At 39.3% G+C, this 22,685-nt stretch overlaps 1 protein-coding gene across 2 annotated transcripts in view; it reads left to right on the forward strand.

Moving 5' to 3' along the window:
- ADGRA3 (adhesion G protein-coupled receptor A3) overlaps window positions 1-22,685 on the forward strand; it is a 123,659-nt gene that overhangs the window by 65,571 nt on the left and 35,403 nt on the right. For both annotated transcript variants that reach the window (XM_040625212.1, XM_040625213.1), the window contains 3 exons: window positions 3,446-3,610; window positions 6,364-6,565; window positions 7,475-7,630. In XM_040625212.1, coding sequence (XP_040481146.1) covers window positions 3,446-3,610; window positions 6,364-6,565; window positions 7,475-7,630 — 523 coding nt within the window. The remainder of the gene's footprint in view (window positions 1-3,445; window positions 3,611-6,363; window positions 6,566-7,474; window positions 7,631-22,685) is intronic.

A 22,685-nucleotide genomic window follows, 5' to 3' on the forward strand; every position in this document is an offset into this window, starting at 1 on the left:
CTGGGAATTTTGGGGGTAGAATATTCTATTTTATAATTTCTGTTTCTCTCCTGAGATTCCCTGTCTTATTTATTAGAAGCATATTTTCCTTCGTGTCTTCTAACATATTTATAGTAGATGCTTTTAAATCCTTGCCTGCTATTTGCATCATCTGGGTCATCTTGGGATCATCACCACTGACTACTTTGCTTTTGTATATATTTTATATTTTCCAATTTAAAAAAATATTGTTTATGTGTCTAGTAATGTTGGATTCTATCCTGGACAGTATGAATGATTCACTATGGAGAAACTGGCCAAATACAGCCTATGGGCCACATTTGGCCTGATGGGCCTAGGGGATAAGAATATTTTTTACATTTGTAAATGGTTACATTTCAAATGGTTATGTAAGTACCGATATAATATCTTCGATGTTGCTTCTTGGCCAGAAAAACCTCAAATAATTACTGTGTGGCCTTTAAAGAAAACCACTTTTTGCAAATCCCTGACTCTGGATTCTCTTCCATTTGCTTGAAGTTAGCTGGTTTTTGTTCCCTCAAGCAGTTAGTTTGGCTAAACTCAAACTCCTAGTTCGGTCTTTTCTGTGAAGGCAGCAGCTGAAATCTGCTTGGTGTCTTCCCTGTGGGGACCAGGGCCAGTTAGAGATCCGCGTCGATTTTACATGTAGAAGTTTGGGTTTTCAGGCGGGTTCCTTTCTACCTCTGTGCTCTGATCTTTCAACAAGTAAGACTGTGAACTTCTGTTTGAGTAGGGCCTATCTTTGCGCAAAAGCCGCTGAAAACCATTTCCTGGTCTTACTCCCAGTGCTGATCCTTTCTGTGGTTTCTGCTTGTTCTTGGATCACTGGCCATGTGTTCAGATAGTTGTCATTTTGTAGTTTGTCCAGAGCTTTTATAAATAGTACTGAACTATAGGGAGAGTAGTTTCATGGAAGCTGGTCTGCTGTTATTCCTTTATTAGGGGATAAGATTGTTAGAAACAGTTTATTAGGTCCCAGTGAGAAAACTCTTAGTTGTTACCTTACTTGTATTGTGGTGATCATTTCATAAGTGTATACATGTGTTAAAACTCCTTAAGATGTGTGCTTTAAGCAGTTTATTATATGAACAGATAATAATTGACATATGATACAACAGTAAAGCTTTAAAAATATAGAGAACCCTGGAGCACCTGGGTGGCTCAGTCAGTTAAGTTGTCCAACTCTTGATTTAGGCTCAGGTCATTATCTCAGGGTCCTGAGATTGAGCGCCACATCAGACTCCATGCTGGGCGTGGAGCCTGCTTAAGATTCTTTCTCTCCCTTTCTCTCTGTCTCTTGCCCTCCCCGCCACCTGCTTGTGCTCATGCTCTCTCTCTCTCTCTCTAATTTAGAACTCTTAAATTTTGCAACTGTAAAGTAATTAGATTGGCTTTATAAATTTATTTCTATAAGTCATACTTTAAATTCTTTATAGCAGTACAAAAAATGAATTCTGAGGTTAGCATCCTAATAGTTTTTTTTGGGTGGGGACACACTTGACTCCTGTGAAAATCTTTCATATGAAGACTGAAGTCCTTTACCCAGAATTTGCCTCCATATAATAAAGAAGTTGCAGAAAAAGGAACTATGGTTATTGAATTGGTTAACCTGAGATGTTGTTGATTCTGCATTGGTTTCCTTATGTCATCGAGCCTTCATTAGTAAGAATCAGAGTTTGTAGTTTTCCTCAAAGATGATATTGAAGCTGCCTCTTCCTCCTTAAATCTCTGAACACCCTGCTTTGAGGATTCCCGAAAATTGTATTCTGATCATTGGTTTCAGACATTGAAGGTATTGCTAAAGGTCATCTTTAAAAACATGTTGGCAAAGTATATTAGGACCTTAGCTCCCACTGGGTGTGCCAGTGTGCCCTGGGACATCACTGTGAGTTCACGTACAGAGCCGCTGTGGGGTATTTTAAGTTTTGGAAGAAGCATGGTAATGCTTGACGTTTGTTGGGACAGTTAGGTGTCATTCGATTGCGCTGTGTTCCTTTGCTGGTACCGTACTTGAGGGTGCTGAGTTCTTGGGGATTATGACGGTGCAGAGCAAGTGCTGTGTGAAAGTCATTGTGGAACGTGAAATAAGGGTCTCCCTGTCTGTTCTGTATCTGACATTAGTTTAATTTTGGAGTGCTCAACAGACAAACACAACCCATCAGGAAGCTGGGTTATTTAAGAATGAAATATTTGTCTCAAATTGATGTGCGTTATTTTTTCAAATGACTGTGAAGTTAGTAGGACATAGCTACGCAGTTCTGGGATTTAATTAGTAATTGGACCATTGGAACTATTTCTTTTGGGTTCGGGGCTCTGTGAAACAGTTTTCTGGGCAGTGAAGGTGCTGTGAACCAGGAAAGTTTGGGAACCTGTGGATTTGAGAATGATTGCTTATTTTGGAATCAGGTTATTTAAATTTAGTGTAAAATACTTTTTGTGTCACTTTATCTTGACTATATTTATTACAGCATATTGGTTTATTCACTGACTTAATTAACAAAGATGATAAACATTTTCTTTGATTCAAAGTAACAGTGCCTCAGAGTCTTTATTAGAATATATGATGTTGTGTAGCCATTAATGATTTAAGAGGCTGGAAAAATGTGTCTTAACTTCAAGGCATAACTTTGTAAATTAATTAAAATGATATATCCTTTGTGTCTAATTATCTCTTCTTTTTCTATTTACATAAACGCATAGCATGGTGGGTCATGTGGTGGGGAGAAAGGTTAATTGAAGGTTCTGACATTTGCTCTTTAATTAATAGGCTTTATATTAGAGAATTATGAGTTCATCTTGAAAATTGAATTTAGTGACAGCTATTTAGAAATACAGCTGTTTTGTAAATTGAAGTATACCTTTACATGGAAAACTCCTTTTGTGGAAGCATTAATTGGTAATTTGTTAAATCTTTGTGGAGACTTAATGAGTTCCTCCACGAAATATTTTACCTTAAATATTTTATTAACTATTCTCTTCATAATATTAATCGCCTTCCTTCATGCTTGAATATTTCCCTCCGAATCAGTGAAAAGGTAGATGTAACTTGGAAACGTCTCCATTAGCTTTGCTGAAGGACGTGCTGGGACGTTTCTGTCTTTGCATTTGCTGTCCCCCCTCCTGGCTGCGTCCTCCTGTCCTCTTTCTGGCAGAAGCGTGAGGCATGATGTACCCCTGCATTTCGTTCATACTTCGGGCATCGCTCTTCCCATAGTGTTTTAAGTAGCTCTTCACCTGCTTGTCTTGACTTGCTGCTGAAGTACTAAAACAGACAGGTCATTTTTCAAATTCGTTTGTATCTAGCAAGTGCTTTGCCCACACTGTGCATTCAGACGTACTTGCTAAATGAAAGATACAAGTCTGGGTTGTCTCCCTTTTTTGTCTGACCATTTTTTCTCTCTCTTTCAAATCTTTCTCCATGCAGTGCCCTAACCATTTCTAATATTCAGGCTGGATCAACTGGAAATTGGGGCTGTCACGTCCAGACTAAACGCGGGAACAATACGAGAACCGTCGATATCGTGGTATTAGAAAGCTCTGCGCAGTACTGTCCTCCCGAGAGAGTGGTAAACAATAAAGGGGACTTCAGGTCAGTGACATGGAGAGTGCTGGGCAAATGATTTGCCCACATCCATTTTTATTCTTAAAGGCTTTGCATAATTGGTCTACTATCCTCGAGAAGAGAATTCGAGAAATACCTATGTATTCACGTATATATCCTTATATATCTAAGGACTGCCCTTCAGAACAGTAATGTCAGAGTCATGTATGAAGATCAAGAAGAAAAGGTGCCTGGACTTTATCTCAGATATGTTGATTTAACAGTCTCTGCAGGCAGAGTGTTTCGTGTTTAACGGTTTGTTGTAAAAGTTAAGGAACACTACTTTAGGGGAACATTCTGGAAATTCTACTAAAATTGCAGAATTCAGAAAGGCTAATGGTGTGTCCTGTTTTTTTTAAGGGCTTTTTTATGGATGAGCTTTGGAAGGTTTAAGATACTTTTAATTCTTGGCAGTTAAGCAGACATGATAATTAGGAGAAAGCCATGTTCATTATCCTCCCCAATTTGGTTCTAAGGAAGAAGGACTTTGGGAAATGAAAGCTTTTGGATGGCCTGAAACTTTGGGTACCATTGGTGTTGGACTCTTTGCGTTGAGATAAGCAGAATGAGTGAAATATTACAGTTTTTTTAAGTAGAAAATGTAGACTTTGTGAGAGGTAACAACTTTTGCCTTAGACTCGCCTTACTTTCAAGGTTGTTTAAAAAACATCTTTAAGTATATTACTTATTTAATTTTTTTTATGTTCAGGATTTTAATAATGACTTTATAGTTGGTGTAAATGAAGGGAAATATGTTGCTCTTTAAAGCAGCATAAAGTTTGTTGAATACCTAGTTTGTACTGCCTGTGATTGGTACTCCTACTGCCCAAGTTTTAAAGACTAAGAAAACCCTCTGGTATTAATCTTTTAAATCCAAGGTGAATGATTTCACTCATATGTGGAATTTAAGAAACAAAACAGAGGGGCATAGGGGAAGGGAGGGAAAAATAAAACAAGACGAAATCAGAGAGGGAGACAAACCAGAGGAGACTCTTAATCATAGGAAACAAACTGAAGGTTGCTGGAGGGGAGGCGGGGTGGAGGGATTGAGACCTGGGTGATGGACATTAAGGAGGGCACATGATGTAACGAGCATTGGGTGTTACATAAGACTGATGAATCACTGAACTCTACTGAAACTAATAATATACTTTATGTTAATGAACTGAATTTAAATAAATTTTAAAGAATAAGTAAATAAATAAAAAAAATAAATCCAAGGTGATGAAGCAGTAGCAACATCTTTAGCTTAGCTTAGTTCTTCACTGCTTTTTTTAAAAAACCATCTTTTGTCCTTTAAAAAAAAAAATTCTCCCTGACCCAAGTATATGGAAATTAGCATTTATTATTGCCCATGGATAAGTTATTTATGTAGATGAACTGTTAATAGATAATATTTATACTGTATACTTTAAAACAAAATAGATAACATTTGTGAATTTTCTTATATTCTGCATCTTTTATTAAGTAATCACAATGTTTTCCATTTATGGTAGATTTTCTATTTTTGCTCATAATTTGACTATTTTACATTTTTAAAAATAGAAGAAGGATCTGATTATTTGACTGATTAATGAATTAGCTTTTGACACTCCTTAGTATATTATGCAGTTGAACTCTCCCTGCATTAATAAGATTTAGTTTAGTGTTGCTTGATCTGTTTATGCAGATTTTGGTAGTGAATTATATTTTGGTATGACTGCTATTCTAATTTATCAGTTCCTATGTTATAGGTCAACTGTAACTTTTATTAAATATATTGAATTCATTCCCAGTTTTGGAGAAATGGAGCTCAAATGACAAAGATTTCTCCCAACTTCCAGTGACAGATTTATGTAGTCACTTGCACAGGGGGTACCTTCTCCCAGATAAATTCAGTTGGATTCTGTGTTGGAGGTCTGCTAGAGCGCCACCAAGTGCAGAAATTTGCCAGGAAGACTCACAGGACTCAGCATGTCATTGTAGTCACAGCTAAGATAAACTATAGTGATAGAGTAAGACATGTAGCTGGGTAACAAGGAGAAAGACATAGGTGCGTTCTGGAGAGATCCAAGTGCAGGCTTCCTTCTATTCCTCTTGCAGCCAGGGAAGGGCAGCAACCTCTATACGGTGTTGCTGCCCAGGGAAGCCCATTGGAGACTCAGTATCCAGAGTTCTTACTGCTGGTCGTGTAGGCACCCTCTGTCTAGCGTGTACCAAAATTTCAGACTCCCAGGAAGAAAGCGAGTTTCAGCATAAACTGTACTGCTTGTCCCAACAGTCCAGGCTTGGTGAACAGCCCTTACCAGTTAACTGTTCATGGGAGAATCCCCCCGAGTCCCGAATTCCTAGGTGCCACTGAAGGGCCAGGATGGCAGGCAGGCCTTGCTAAGGACAGCAGTTCTGCACCTGCTGCAGTGACTTGTCTGTACATCTGGGAACGCCGTTTCTGTGCCAGCTGTTGAACTGTCTTTTTTTTTTTTTTTAACTTGGTGTAAGACCGTTTTCCTGTGTGTTTATAGCAACATTGAGAACATCTGAAGAAAATACCCTATGGTATTAAAATAAATGTGGCTGATAGTTTAAAACAGCTCAGCCCATGCTAACCTTTGAATTTTTTTCTTAACTGTTTATTCTGAAAGGAATCTGTTTCTTGATTTTTCTCTGTGCTTATCCATGACCTGTCCTAATCCTCGATGTGCCTCCACTGTTATTTGCGGCCACATAGGTTTTCTTATCCCGTCTTGTCTTCCTCTGTCTAGATGGCCTAGAACGTTAGCAGGCATCACCGCCTACCTGCAGTGCTCTCGGAATTCGCACGGCAGTGGAATCTACCCCGGAAACCCACAGGATGAGAGGAAGGCTTGGCGCAGATGTGATCGGGGCGGCTTCTGGGCAGATGATGATTATTCTCGCTGCCAGTACGCGAACGATGTCACTAGGGTGCTCTATATGTTTAATCAGGTGACTGCAAAGTCTTCTCATTTGCTCACGTTAATGTGTTTTAGTTGAAATACCAGGTGTGTGTGTGTGTGTGTGTGTGTGTGTGTGTGTTTTAAATACTAGTAAAGCATAAGGATCTGGTGTTTGTATTCAGTTGATGTGTCTTCGGCATCAGGCCAGGTCACCTGCCCCAGTATTCAGTGCCCTCCGTGGTGTCCATTTTCCTTTCCGGTCGCTGCCTTTGTTTGAATATCTTTATCATCTGTATCCACTGGACCAAATCCCACCCCTCCTTCAAATCCATCTGGGAAGCCGCCTCTTGGGCTCCTTTTAGAATCCCTTTGTCACGAGTGATCCCTTGTCACACCTGTATTCCTCAGGCGCCTTTTCTTGTCTGTGCTCCTATGCCTCGGTGTTAAACCTGACCGGATTATAAGCAGCTGGAAGATGGTTTCTGTGTTACACGTTTTCCTGTGCTCCTTGGTACCTATTACAGCTGGTGCCGAGTTGTGTTTAAGTCAGTAAATAAGCAAACGTAGACCATTCCTGGCAGTGCATGGCAGGATAGATAAATGCTTCCTCCTCCCCCGCGTAGGGGCTCCAGGGGAGTTATCGATCCCTCCCAGTTGGAATACTCAGGAAAGGCTTTACTAAGCGATTGGCATTGAGTATGTGTAGAATTCGGATAAGTAGAGAGGGAGAGGTGGTGCAGCGTGTTTACCAGATGTGTTTTCTGTATTCTTATATTTCAAAGTTAAAAAAAAAATTCCTTCAGGTTAGTTACCATTATGGTTCCAGTCTCCTCAGGTTTGAAAAAGCGTTTTAAGAAGGTCCTGGTGATAAATGAAAAAAGAGTGAATTCATTTTCATGTTTCGAAATGCAAGACACAATGTCAAAATTCGTTGATCATTTTTGCCTTTTTAATACAGATGCCTCTCAATCTTACTAATGCTGTGGCCACAGCCCGACAGTTACTGGCTTACACCGTGGAAGCCGCCAATTTTTCTGACAAGATGGATGTTATATTTGTGGCTGAAATGATAGAAAAATTTGGAAGATTTACCAAAGAGGAAAAGTCCAAAGAGGTATTTCTCTGGTTCACCTTGGTAGCACACAGCGTGTCAACATCCGTTCACGTGGTAGAGCTGAATCTCTATTTTTAAAGCCTATTCATGTTTGCTATCTTTTAATTAAATGTGCTTTTTAATTTCCAGAATTGTCGTGGAGAAATTTATGCTCCATTTATTATACTCATCTGTTGTGGGAAGGAATAGAGGTCAATAATCAGTTCTTATAAACTGAGGTATCATGATAGAGCCGAGCCAGCCTGTGAGAGAGCAACACTGTGGGTTGGCTACAGCTGCTTCTTTCGGGCATTCTGGAATTTCTCTTCTCCACACAGCCATGTGTTCATCTTCTCTTGTGCACGCATGCGCTCTCTCTCTCTCCCAGTTTTTTTGAGGAATACTTGACATTCAACACCGTGTAAGTTTAAGGTGTATAGCATGATAGTTTGGTTTACAAATATCGTGAGATGATCACTGCAGTAAGTCAGGCTAACATCCATCTTTCCATATAGATCCAATAAAAAGAAAAGAAATGAAAAGGGAAGAGAAAGGAAAACAAATTTCTTTGTGTGATGGGGACTGTTAGGATTTACTCTAACAACTTTCCTATATACTCACACAACCGTGTTAGCTGGGTCGCCATTTCTACTTTATATCCCCAGTACTTACGTTGTGTCTGGAAATTTGCTCCTTCTGACCACCTTCCTCGTCTTTCCCCTCCCCCCACCCTCTGCCCCTGGTAGACGCAAGTTTGTTCTTGTTCTGTGAGGTTTCTTTTTGCCCACCTGTAAGTGAGATCAGACAGAATTTGTCTTTGTCTGATTTACCTCACTTAGCATAATGGCTTCAAGGTCCCTCCATGTTGGAACAAGTGATAGGATTTCCTCTTTTTTTTTTTTTTTTATGGCTGAATAGTATTCCTGTGTGTGTGTGTGCGTGCGCACGTGCATGTGTATATCATAATTTCTTTCCTTTCTTCCATCGATGGATACTTAGGTTGTGTCCATGTCTTGGCTATTATAAATAATGCTGCTATAAATATGGGGATGCAGGTATGTTTCAAGTTAGGGTCTTCATTTCCTTTGGATATATTTCCAGAAGTGGAATTTTGGGATCATGTGGTAGTTCTATTTTTAATTTTTTTAGGGTCCTCCATATTGTTTTGCATAGTGGTTATACAAATTTACATTTCTACCAAGTGCACAAAGGGTCCCCTTTCTTCATATTTTTGCCAGTATTTTCTCGTCTTTTTGGTGATAGCCATTCTACCAAGTGTGAGGTGGTGCCTCATTGTGCTTTTAATTTGTATTTCCCTGATGACTAGTGATGTTGAAGACCTTTTCACATACCTGTTGGCCTTTCATATATGTTCTTTGGAGACATATCTTCAGGTCCTTTGCCCATTTTTTAATTGTGGTTTTGCTTTTTGGCTATTGAGTTATATAAGTTCTTTATATATTTTGCATACTAACCCCTTACCAGATGAATGGTTTGCACTGTCTTTTCTCCGTTGAGTATTCTTGGCTCCCTTGTCAAATATTGTCTTCTGCTACCTTTGAGCTCAGTTTGCTCTTCTCTTTCTAGATCCTAAAGGCATAGAATTAGGTTATTTGGCCTCTTCCTTTTTCTAAAATAGGTGTTTATTGTTGTGAACTTTGCTTTTAGAACTGCTTTTGCTGGATCTCACAAGTTTTGGTATGTTGTATCTCCATTTTTGTTTGCGTCAAGGACCTTTTTTAAAAAATTTTTTTTTTTAAGATTTTATTTTTAAGTAATCTACGCTAAGTTTGGGCTCGAATTTACAACCCGAAGATCAAGAGTCACATGCTCTACCAACTGAGCCAGCCAGCCATGTGCTCCTCAGGAGCCCTTTTTAATTTCCTTTAATTTCTTCTTTGATCCATTGGTTATTGAGTAGAGTATTGTTTAATTTCCATGTGTTTGTGAGTGAATTTTCTAGTTTCCCTCTTGCTACTGATTTCTAGTTTCATGCCATTGTGGGCAGAAAAGATGATCTCGGTCTCCTTGAATTTGTTAAGACTTGTTTTGTGGCCTAACGTATGGTCCATTCTAGGAAATGTACTGTGTGTGCTTGAGAAGAATGTGTATTCTGCTGTTGTTGGGTAGAATGCTCTGTGTATGTCTGTTAGGCCCGTTTCATCATAGTGTTGTTCAGATCCACTGTTTCCTTTTGATTCTCTGGCTAATCTATCTGTTATTGAGAGTGGGATGTCAAAGATGGCAGCTACTATTGTTATACTGTTCGTCTCTCCTTTTAGTTCTGTTTTTGCTTTGTGTATTTACATGTGCCAGTGTTGGGTGATGAACATTTACAGTTGTTAATCTTTTTACATTGACCTCTTTACCATTGTATAGTGATCTCTGGTTTTTTTTGTTTTTTTGTTTTTTACCACTTTTAAAGTCCATTTTGTCCAATACAAATATAGCTACCCTCTTTGGTTTTTTTTGGTTTTGGTTACCATTTGCTTGAAATGTCTTTTTCCATCCTTTCATGCTCAGTCTAGGTGTGTTTTTAAGGCTAAAGTAAGTCTATAAGCAGCAATATTGTTAGATCTTGTTTTTTGTGTTTTTTTTTTAAGTTATTGGGTTTTTGTTTGTTTGTTTTTATCTTTTGAAGCAGTCTGTGTCTTTTAATTGGAGAATATCATTTTCTTACATTTAAAGTAATTATTGATTGATAGTCCTTACTAAGGACTTTTGTAATTTTGTTCATTGTATTCTGGTTGTTTTGTCGATCCATTATTCTCTGATTCTTATCCTGCTTTTTTGTTTTTTGATGTCTTTTGGTATCAGTATGTTTTGACTTGTTTTCTTTTGTGTAATTAGTACAGGATTTTTCTGTGTCGTTGCCATGTGGCTTACATAAAATATCTTAAAACTTACAACACGTATTTTAAACTGATAACAATTTTAGTAGAGTTTGTAAACTTTACACTTTTCCTTCTCCTCTTCGTCACGTTTTAGGTTACTGCTGTTATTATTTATACAATGTAAAAAACATGTGGGCGCGCCTGGCTGGCCCAGTCTGTAGAGCATGTGACTTTTGATCTTGGATTATGGGTTGGAGCCCTGTGTGTGGCATAGAGTTTACATAAAAAAAATGTAAAAAAAAGTACCATGTAAATTGTAACAGATTATTGTCATTACGGTTGTTTTAAGTACACTCTTAACTTTTAAACTAGAGTTTTAAGTGAATTATACACCACTGTTGTCATATTGCAGAAGATAATATGCCTATATATTTACCATTACCAGTGAGATTTGCATTACCTTTTTATGTTTTTACGATGTTAGTGCTCTTTTACTTCTACTCCAAGAACATCCATTAGCATTTCTTGTAAGGCAGATCTGGTGGTAATGAACTCACTCAGCTTTTGTTGGTTTGGGAAGGTCCTTCTTTGTTTCTGAAGGACACGTTTTCTGGTTGTAGAATTCCTGGTTGACAGTTATTTTTTGTCAGTATTTTGAACATGTCATCCTCTTCTCTCCTTGATTGAAATGTTTCTTTTGAGAAATCTACCAAGAATCTTATGGGGTCTCCCTTGTATGTAACTTGCCTCTTTTCTCTTACTGCTCTTAAATTATTTGTCTTTGACTTTTTAATTGTAATGTTTCTCAGCGTAGTCCTATTCAGGGTCAACCTTTTTAGGGTCTTTTGGGCCTCATGGATCTGGGTGTCCATTTCTCTTCTCAGGTTTGGAGAGTTTTCAGCTATTTTTGCTTTAAATATATTTTCTGTTCTTTTCTCTTTCTTTTCTCCTTTTGGAATTCCCATAGTGTGAATATTTTGCTTAGTTTTGTTTTGTTGTCCCATTGTGTCCCATAACCCCTGTAGACTTTTTTCATTCTGTTTCATTTCCTTTTTGCTCTTCTGACTCTAACATCTAATGTCCTATCCTCTCTAGTTGTTGATTCTTTTTTCTGCATGGTCGAGTCTACTTTTGAAACTCTGTTAAATTCTTCAGTTATTATATTTTTCAACTCCAAGATTTCTGTTTGTTTTTGAATGGCTGCTGTTTCCTTGTCAGACTTATTGTTTTGTTCATGCATTGTTTCTCCAGTTTTGTGTAGTTATCTCTGTTTTCTTGTAGCTTACTAAACTTCCTTAACAGGATTATTCTACATTCTTTGTCTGACAGGTCATGGATTCTCCATTATTTTAGAGTTAGTTATTGGAACTTTATTAGTTTCCTTTGGTGGTGTCACAATTATGTGACTTTCCATGATCCTTGATTCCTTATGTTGGTATCTGTGCATTTGAGTAATGGGGCTCCTCTCCTAGCCTTCACAGGTTTGTTTTTTCACCAGTCACCTCTGTTTGGGTTTCTGGGTGTGTCTACAGGTAGTGTCCTTGGGCAGGTAGGACCTGCTATTACCATCTATTTGTGGGCAAGGGAACTTGTTAGAGCTCTGAGGATGGGCATGGGGGCTTGTGCCCCTGGCTGAGAACTGCTGGCTTGGTTCTCTGCTCCAGGTGAGGCTCTGGGATGGGCTTTGTGTTTTTCTGAATTCTCTGTCAGACTTACTAGATACGGTTGGGGTTGGAGACCTTGTTCAGGAGTAAATGGGGCTGTGGGTTAGCTCCTGTGCCTTGGCAGGACAGCCATCCCTAATGTGAGCTTTAGTCACCCAGACCTTATATTGAATGGCTTCATTTCTTTTGTAATGTCCTGGAAAATGAAACCACTTTTTAGGAACTTTTTGAAATTCCAAATGATTGTAATATGCAAATTAGGAAAATTTAGTGACTTTGAAAATGAATATATTTTAACAGGACCATGTTCTTAAAACTATGATATCCTTTAGGTGAAAACATTGACAACCACCATTTTAAGAATGAATGAGCAGAAAATAATGTTTTGAGTCAGATTTTTGATGCAGATTAATGTATTCTTAAACTGTAAGTTTCAAGCTACCTGAGAATTTGATAGATAACTGTTTCTTATGTGATAGAGTCACTTAAGCAAAAATGGATTTTAGAGATAGACCAAATCTAGATCAAGCCATGAACAGAAGCCCAAACACAAATAAATGATTTGTCTGAGTGTCTATATAGCAAGGTTAGAGCAGGACTGAACACGGAGCTCAAGAGTCCTGTGTGTGTAATCCAGAGGCTTTCTGCTGTATCATGCTTACTTTCTGATAGTGTTGCCCTGTCGTGATATTCTGGAAGAACTCAGCATACAGCTGTGGGGGAAACACTGGAGTGAACAAAGTCTAATATATTTCTTTATGTAGGACATCTCAGATTCGTTAGTAATGTTCACAGGTAAATACTATGCCTTGTTTTTCTAAATCATTTAAACCAAGGAATTTTTTTTTTTGGTGGACTATTAATAGCTTGCATTTTGGTGATAAGTTTGGGGACTTGGAGCTATAGCCCCAGTACCCTAGGTGCTTTCTTTAATAGGATGTAGTTACTAAAGGACGGAAAATAGTTACATGTCTTTACATGGGACCCAGGTCAACGGGACCACTTGATAATGAGATAACATTCAGTTGCTATCTGAACTTCAGACCGCAGTTTTCTCAAGAACGGTCTTGGTGCTTGGCTGTCTCTCTGGGCCACAGCCTGCTTCCGGTGGCAGATTTTCCCAGCGGTGGGAGAAGCCGCCTGGATTCCGGCTCTGTGGTAGTGCTGCTGTCCATTATGCAGTATAATCACAGGTTAGCTGCCACATGATTAGACGTTATGCGTGGAAGTGGGATGGTTTGAGTCACTCGAATAATTGGAATATCATCTGGAATGTGGACGTGGAAAAATAGTTTGCCATCCTATAATGCCAATGTATTCCCACGCTGCGCTGTTTGGACGTGAGGTAGCTTTGCAGCTTTGTGCATCTCCCAGCTAGTGAAGAGCAGGGTGGTGCCCACAAGTGTACATCTCACCGTGTTTACTACTGTGTGCGGGCAGTGGGCCGCTATTTTGGTGTGCGCTCAGGTAGAAGCATCTTGTTGAGGACTGGAGGTAGAGCTCGTTTCATGAGTTATTCACATTGGGCCCTTTATTTTTAAAACGAGAATGATATTTGCCCTTCTTAACATTCTCATCTCAGAAGCTAAGAAGGAGGTCCTTTAAAAAAAAATTGCTGGAGTGCTTTAATTATCTAACTAAAAATGTAGTGTGGAGGAGGTTGCTGTCCCTTGCATGGTGACATAGGAGGTAAAGTTTGAATTAACTTTGGAAACAAATGATGGCAAAGTATTAAGCATTAATAGGAGAAACAGAGGGAAAATATTCAAGATTGCATAATTGAAGTACAAATGTAATGTTATCACGTGGTGCAGTGACAGACATCCTATCAGATTCTTGGGAAAGTTAAAGTAATAGGCCATCGCTTTCACCATTTATTAGAATAGTAAAAAGAAATCATGGGGTTTAAGGGCTTCATTTTATGTTAATTACCATGAAATCATTCCAGGGTATCCTAAAATGCGTACGGCTTAGTTGGACAAGTAATTAAATTGATTTTTTGCAATATGTCCAAAAAGTGACTCTGCTATGAGTAATTCATACGCACAATGTTGTGAGGCAACTGCTTTTTACCCTGTGATTGGTGTTATTTAGTGGGGTCTTTTAAAAACTGCTGAAGGTTGTCTGTCAGGCAATTTCAGTGTCTGCTCCATATTTACCATGGTGATCTCTCTTAGCAAAACAATATATATGCGTTTGAGAAGATGAGAATAGATCTAAAGAGCAGACTTGGTTATGCACCCTCTTGCTGTAGTTTGTAAATCTCTGAGTGAGGCCTGAGCCTTAGTGCGAGTTGACCACAAAGTTCACTTGGCACATTTTTATGTAGAGTTTTCAAAATGTAAACTTCTTCACGTACTTATCTTAAAACATAATCACTTCTGTATTAACAGTTATGTTTTCTTTTGTTTTTCAGTAGCGCTAATTTTTTTTTTTCCCCTTGATTTTGTCAGACTTTTCTGTATTGTTAAGCTGGTCTGAGATCCCGCACACCTGGCTTTGTTATCCTTTCTAGAACACGGTTTCTAAAGCTTGAGTGTGTATCCGAATCCCCTGGAATGTTTGTTAAACGGATTGGTGGGCCCGCATCCTGAGTTTCTTTGTTTTGTTTTGTTTTTTTTAATTTTTTTTATTATATTATGTTAGTCACCATACAGTACATCCCCGCATCCTGAGTTTCTGATTCAGTGTGTCTGCGGAGAGGTCTGAGAATTTGCATTTAGACTGAGGTGATACTGGGTGCATGATTTTGCACCGGCTTCGAGAACCACCGTAGTAACTTTGCTTTCAATCCCTGACCTGCTTCTTAAAAAAAGTATTCTTTGGGCTTAACTTCCTAAATACTTTTCAGAAACTGTTTTTAAAAAAAGATTTTATTTGAAAGAGAGCCAGAGAGGGAAAGAAAGCACAGAGGGAGGGGGAGAAGCAGACTCCCCGCTGGGCAGGAAGCCTGATGCAAGACTTGATCCCAGGACCCTGAGATCATGATCTGAGCTGAAGGCAGACAGATATTTAACCAAGTGAATCACTCAGGTGCCCCAGAAACTTTTTTTATTGGAAAATTCCAGAAAGGTAGGAAAAAGAGTATTATCATTAATATCTACGTCTTACCTTTCACCAGGCTTGAAATCTTGTTTTATCTGTCCACTTCCTTTGTCCCCATTCCCTCCACTCTCTTCTCTCTCTCTATTTTTTTCCTTTCTCTTTTTCTTTCTTTCTTCTTTCTTTCTTGTTTTCCTTTTTCAGTGCAGGAACATTTGATAGCAAATTCCAGATGTCTTATTTCATCCATGATTTTCCTGAAATATCAGAAGCTTTAAAATAGAACCATGATACTGTTATTATGTCACTCAAATGAGCTCTGATTCCTTAATATCATCAAATATCCAGTCCTTGTTCAATTTTCCTTGATTATGGTTTTTAAAAATGTGCACTTTGATTCACATAATTTTGCAGTTGGTTATATGGGATTTTCTAGACAGATGTCACCAGTAAATAACACTTGGTATATTTGTTCCTATTTAAATTGTATCCTTTTTTTTTTCTTATTTTTCTTTTTTCTGGTTATACATTAGTGAGACCCTCTAGAACAATATTGATTAATGTTGATAAGAAGTCTTAATGGGAATAATCGAATGTATCCTTATTAAATGTGATGTTTGTTTGCTTCTGTCTAGTGTCTGGGGGGCAATACAAGGTAAGGGGTTCGCTTTGAAATTAGTTCTCAGCTTGAGGTTTTTCAGACCTCAGAAATAATGTGATGTCTGACCTTAGTCCTATGTGAAGATCAGCTGTGTTTACAAATTGTCAGGGAAGAGATTTTTCACCTCCTACCTTGTGAAACTGTCTTGACCTTGGCATGTTTGCTTGCTGGTTCGCACTGACCCTGGAGGTATCCCCTTTTTGTTGTCAGCTCAATGCAGTAACCTCCTTGTAGAGCTGCGTTGGTGGGGCCCCGGGCCCTGCCTGGAAGGCAGATCACAGGTCATGGCTGTCAGAGTTCAACCTCAGGACTCCTTGGATTCCTATTGCTGTTTTGCTCTTGGCCTCTGGAGCAGTCTTTATGTTCTGACTGGTCAGTGGTGCAGTTTTTCCTCTCACTTCTTTTCACTTAGCATTTTTCACGTGTAGCAGAAGAATCATCCTGAGTACCTAGTTCTCCGTGCTCCCAGAAAGGGAGATGCACATAGGTGTCTTTAATCAGAAAAAACAAAATCTGCTTCCCTCAGGAGAATTGAAGGACTCTCTGGAGTTAAGCTCTTCCATTCATTGTGAGGGTCTGGCTGAGGGTGCAGGGGACCGCCCCCCAAATTCTGCCTCTCTGGAGTAGTGTTCCTCATATGTCCCAAGAATTTATCACGAAAGTGGCTTTGTTGACCTGGAGGAGATGTTTTCCTTCCTCCCTTCCTTCCTTTTAGGTTTATCTATTTATTTGAGACAGAGAGAGAGCAAGAGAGAATCTCAAGCAGACTCCTGGCTAAGTGCAGAGCCCGATGTGGGGCTCGATCCCACGACTCTGAGATCATGACCTGAGCTGAAACCAAGAGTGGGTACCCCTTAACCAAGTAAGCCACCGAGGTGCCCCAAAATATTCTCCTTTCTGTCGATAATTGCGTTATCGTCTTCACCATTTTCCCTGAGTCCTAGAAGCTCTGCACTGATGCATATTTTTACCTGTGTCTCTTGTTTCTTATAAGTCTGTATTTCCCACTCTTTGTTTTCTTAATTAAAAAGAATAATCCTTTTTATTTTGCTAAGCTACTTTAAATCCTTTTTGGGAGGAAATGGGCCATAAATGTGACATTTATTCCACACAGCATTATTCTCAACCTCACTCCCCCCCACCCCTCACCTGTTTGCCTGGATCCCCCATGGTCCTCATCGTCCTTCTCCTCATTAACAGCTTTGCTCCTAGACCACAATAAAATCAGGTCTTTAATCTTTGCCACAGGCCCTGGTGATTATCACAGTGAGACTCTCACTGAATATTGACTGCTTAACTAAGCGAGCCGAGAAGCCTACGGTGGGATCCCGAGGCACTCAGGACATTGAAGCTAGTGAAGACGGACATAAATACACTTTTAGAACTTGGCTTCACAGTGGGGCAAGTCCTTCATTAAAAGCAAGCAGGGCAATAACATTTTGAGATAGGTATGATCTCAGTATTATATGTAATTTGTATCTAGGAGAAAATCATGAGGATTGCCTGAACTTAATAATAATACCAGCTGCAGCTATTATTATTATTATTATTATTATTATTACTATTATCTAGTCAAGTTTGGACTGCATGTCGTTCCTGTACAACCCGTCACCACCTTACCTGTCCTCAAACAACTGCCCAGTCCCACACAAGTCTAATTCTTGCTTTTCTGGTTATTAGATTTAATGGGGGTGGGTTGGGGGGCTACCCCCTGCTGCTTTGTGCTCGAAAATGCAAACTGGGGAGGAGCCTAGATACCTTGGCTTTTCTCGAAAATGGCATGAATTGCCTCAGGAGGATATTTGTCTTTAGTTTTGTTTTCTTACTTTACTGTGGAATGCAGCCTTCCAAGCAATTCTTTTAGGATTCTTGGACTCATTTCACAAATGAGCAAACAAACTGAGGCTTGGAGAGACTCAATGATTGATTCATGGGCATTTCACTGGCAGGTGACAGAGTTGAAGTCTTAACCCAGGAGTATTTAACTCTAAGGCACAAAAATATTCTGTCTTTGGGGTTATACTCTACTCCTCCATCAAAATTAAATACCAAGTTTAGTTTACGTATTACCTTGTGTGTTTCATGCTGACATATCAGAAAGTTCATGAAATTTACAGATGATGTGGATCTCATTTTGATCAGAATTTTCCAAACATGCATATTGAGGAACATGAAATATTCTTATAGCAAATGACACTCACACTTTCCTTGTTGCTCATGGGACATTTCCATTTCTTTACCCTTTTATCTTTGATAAAAGTGCTTTGCACGTGTTTTTATTTGAACCTCAACCATTTAGTGTGACAAGTGGAAGAACAGGTGCATGATTCCTTCTGACCCTTTTGTGGCTGGAGCGGCCTTTGGGAAATGAGGTCAAGGAGAAACACAATGCTTTCTGATGCTCCTTGCGGTTGCCAAACTATCTGTGTGTGTCAGATCGTAGGAATACTTTTTTAATCCAATGTAATTTTTCATGCGCTGTTATCCTTTTTGTGTCCTTTTTTGCCCCTGGGACAGATGCAGAGCTGCTTTTGTAAACAAGCTCCAGAAGCATACAGCATTTTATGATTACCTGCTCCAGGGCATATTTTGGCAACAAATCCCTTTCCTAAGTTCTTAGCCATTTGGAATGAAATAATGAGAAAGATAGCTTGTTCTCAGCAAAAGCAATCACTCTTGGCTAGTTGTGTACCCTCGTAGAGAGAATTCTTTTCTTTACAGTTATTAACACATGTGAAAGTGCAAGACTGGCATTACCTAGTGGGCCTCAGCCATAGCTCTGTGATCAGGTAATAATTACAGTTTTGCAGTAGAAATGATGTATTTGTCAGGTCTCATGTTGGATCTTTATAATGTCCATACGTTTAAAACTTCAAAAAAAAAAAACATGAGACAAGTGGAATTGTAATTGCGCTAATTTATAAACACCTTATATATTTATTTCTCCAGTGCCTTAGAGTCCGGATATTCTTATATATTATCTTTTCGGTGTATGCAGCCAATGGGAATTTCTTTGGTAGCTGTAGAGCATATTTTAACCACAGCATCTCTTTTACCTATTTATTTTTGCATAACAATTTGAAATAGCAATAGGTAATAATAGACACTTAGCCAAGTTATTCCAGCTACTCTAAATTCCTGTTAAGAGTTGGCAGTTCTTTTTCCAATTGTTGAGTAAATGGGCTGAAGGACATATTCAGCACCTGCCATTTGGGGAATGACTGCCTTTCTTTATAACTCCAGAAATAAGGGTTTCTTCTTCTTTTTTTTCTTTTTGTAAGATTTTATTTATTAGAGAGAGAGAGCATGAGCAGGGTTCGAGAAGGGAAGAGGGAGAAGCAGACTCCCTGCTGAGCAGGGAGCCTGATGCGGGGCTTGATCCCAGGACCCCGGGATCATGACCTGAGCTGAAGGCAGACACTTCATCGACTGAGCCACCCAGGTGCCCCAGAGGGCTTCTGTTAGAATGAAATTCACCCCCATTCCTGTTTCTTAGGGATATGTAGAATATATCCTAGGATGCTAATAATCCATGAGTTGTATAAAATGAATAGGCTCTGGACTGCATTGAGGTTGATTATATATCGGCCTTTCTAATTCTCAGTTGATCTTGTTAATGTCTCGGGTTTGAGGGAAATGCCCTTTGAGAATGTCTGAGTCTATTAAAATAGGGTGTTTGGATTAAATCCCATTACTCTTCATCAGATATCACTCTGGTACGTTTGTTCAGTGTAGTTATCATAACCCGTAGTCACTTATAAAAAATGCGTTTACTGGCTTGTTTTGTATTTTCCTCAAAGATTATAAGCCCCCAGATAGATCTTGTATGTTTCTCTTACTGTTGTATCTCCATTGCTCTGGACAGTGTCTGGCTTACCTTGGTCCTCAATAAATAGTCAGTGAGTTAATGGAACTGTGTAGCTATTGGCTTCTACAGTAGGAGTTTTACTACTGAGTAAGGGTATAAATATAAGTGAGACATTGTGTTGTCTCTGTCCTCGAGATGTTTACTTTGGAAATAAAGTAAGGAAAGAATTGTGATATACTATGTTAGGGGCATTAAGAAGTCAGTAAACTGTTTTTAATTGAATGAAGTGGCAGCACTTTAGAGAGTAGAGAAAGGCAGTTTTGCTGGATGCATTGGTCCTATTTATATATGAACACAGACTTTAAAAAGGCACCCCTCTCTTTAAATTCAATTTAATTTTTTGTTTTTTACTGAGGTGTAATTGACAGATAACATTATATTAGTTTTAGGTGTACAACATAATGATTCAGTGTCCGTGTGTATTGTGAAACGATCACCAAAATAAGTCTAGTTAACATCCATCACCGTAGAGTTACAACATTTTTTTCTTGTCATGAGAAAGATCTCTCTTAGCAACTTTCAAATATGCAATACAGTATCATTCAAATATGTAATACAGGATTATTAACTGTAGTCACCATGCTGTACTTTACATCCCCATGACTTATTTATAACTGGAAATTTGTACCTTTTGATTCCCTTCACCTGTTTTGCCCACTCCCACCTTTGGGAAACACCAGTCTGTTCTCTTGGTGGTTTTTTGTTTCATTTTGGTTTTTTGTTGTTTTCTCAAGATTCCACGTGTAAGTGAGATTCTATGGTATTTGTGTTTCTCTGTCTGACTTATTTCACTTAGCATAATACCTCACGTTAAGTTCCAACCACGTTGTCCAAACAGCAGGATGTCCTCTCTTATGGCTGTGTAATATTCCAGTGTGTGTGCGTGTGCGGGCAGCCGTGCGCACACATCACATCTTTTTTATCCAGTCATCCATTGATAGACACTTAGGTTGTTTCCATATCTTGGCTATTATAAATAATGCTGGTATGAACATGAGGTGCTTATGTCTTTTCAAATTAGTGTTTTCATTTTCCTTGGATAAATACTTGGAAGTGGAATTGCTGGAACGTATGGTAGTTCTGTTTTTAATCCTTTGAGAAACCTCTGTACTGTTTTCCATAAGTAAGTGGCTGCACCAATTTACATTCCCACCAGCAGTGCACAGGGCTCCCCTGTCTCCACGTCCTCGTCAGTTCTTGTTACCTCTTACCTTCTCGATAGCCATTTTCACAGGTGTGAGGTGACCTCTCACTGTGGTTTTAATTAGCATTTCCCTGATGCTTAGCCATGTTGGGCACCGTTTCATGTACCTGTTGGTCTCCTGTGTGTCTTCCTTGGAAAAATGTCCTTTCAGATCCTCTACCTGACTGTTAAATCAGATTGGTTTTTCTGCTGTTGAGTTATATGAGTTCTTACCTATTTTTGGATATAAATGCACCACCCCTGTTAACACTCCTTCTAGAACTATCTTCAAAGAAAGGACTGGGCTGGAATTGAAATGTTAAAAAAAAAAAAGGAGCAATAAAATAATGAGGAAACTAGTATTTATTATAGGAACTTAATCTTCACAACATTCAGAAAAGATAGGATTTTTATTACCCCCCTTTTTACAAATAAAGGAAGGCACAAGAGCTGAAGTGTCCAGCTCAGCCAGCGCGGTCAGGATTTGAAGTTGTGTTCTTCAGCCCTGTCCTCACCCAGTTGCCCCATCCCACTGCGTTCCAGTGTTGCGATCTGGTGGATTTCTTGTCTCTTTTGTGAAGTGAACCATGGGTGGGATGGACCCAACATTTTCTAGTTCCACCTCAGCCTCATATTATACATCTTGGGAAGAGTATTGGATGCAGAACAGGGTTGAAAAACTCATCTGGGATCTTCTGGGATGATCAAAAGACATCTGCTGAAAGGGCCTTGGCTTTCTTGCTTGCCTTTGGGGCTTAACACCTTTGGTATTTGCTTCTTGATTAGAGGACCAGGCAGCTTGTAAATCCTCTGATCCTGCCTCTGGAATGCTTTTGTAGTTCTTTCTGCCATCGATCTCCCTCTCATGAACATTATGCTCGATACCAAACCCCCTGACACCAGTGTGTCTCGTTAGCCTGGACTGTTCCTTGCATTTCTCTGACATGGGACATACAAGTCAGTGTCAACAAGAGTTAATGGACACTTTGCTGGCATTGTCTGACAGATGTTTACATCTGTGAGTGAGGAACTGAACTTAATAAAAGGAATTCAGTAAATAAAACAAGTGCTGGAAAAGTGAGCCCCTCTTAGGATCCGTTTATTTCGTGGCCCTGGATCTGAAAGCATTCATCAAGCTGGGAGGAATGGAAGAAGTTCATTCGAGGTAGTGGAAACCGTATGTGCGAAGAACCATCCAGTGTCCCAGCCCATGGGGGGAGCTCATAGTAGCTGGACACACCTAGAGTTTTGGACCTGACAGGATACTAAAAGAGGTGGCCATGTGTATTTCTTAATAGTCATACTGAGTTAACACTTACACAGAGGGGCGCCTGGGTGGTGCAGTCGTTAAGCGTCTGCCTTCGGCTCAGGGCGTGATCCCGGTGTTCTGGGATCGAGCCCCACATCAGGCTCCTCTGCTAGGAGCCTGCTTCTTCCTCTCCCACTCCCCCTGCTTGTGTTCCCTCTCTCGCTGGCTGTCTTTCTCTGTCAAATAAATAAAATCTTAAAAAAAAAACAAAAAACCACTTACACAGAAAGGGGTGTTTATAAATGTTTTCCCAGACAAAGAGTTGAGATCTCTTTAGTCTGGGAACCATGGGCCGTCTTTCCCTTCTCCTTGATTAATTTAATTGCTTTTTTTTCCCGCTTGTCAAATGGGTTACCACCTGCCATCCTTCGCCAATGAGTTGGTGATTATTTACTGTTGGGAGCTAAATGTTACCAAATGGTCCTAACCGAATGTGCTATGCCTATCTGAAAACGTTTCAGTGAGAAAAAATAAAGTGGCCGTTGGATTTTCACGTGAACATGGAGCCTGAAGGC

Source organism: Ursus maritimus, unplaced genomic scaffold (genome assembly GCF_017311325.1).
Source record: "Ursus maritimus isolate PB19 unplaced genomic scaffold, ASM1731132v1 scaffold_8, whole genome shotgun sequence".
NCBI classification, from domain to species: domain Eukaryota; kingdom Metazoa; phylum Chordata; class Mammalia; order Carnivora; family Ursidae; genus Ursus; species Ursus maritimus.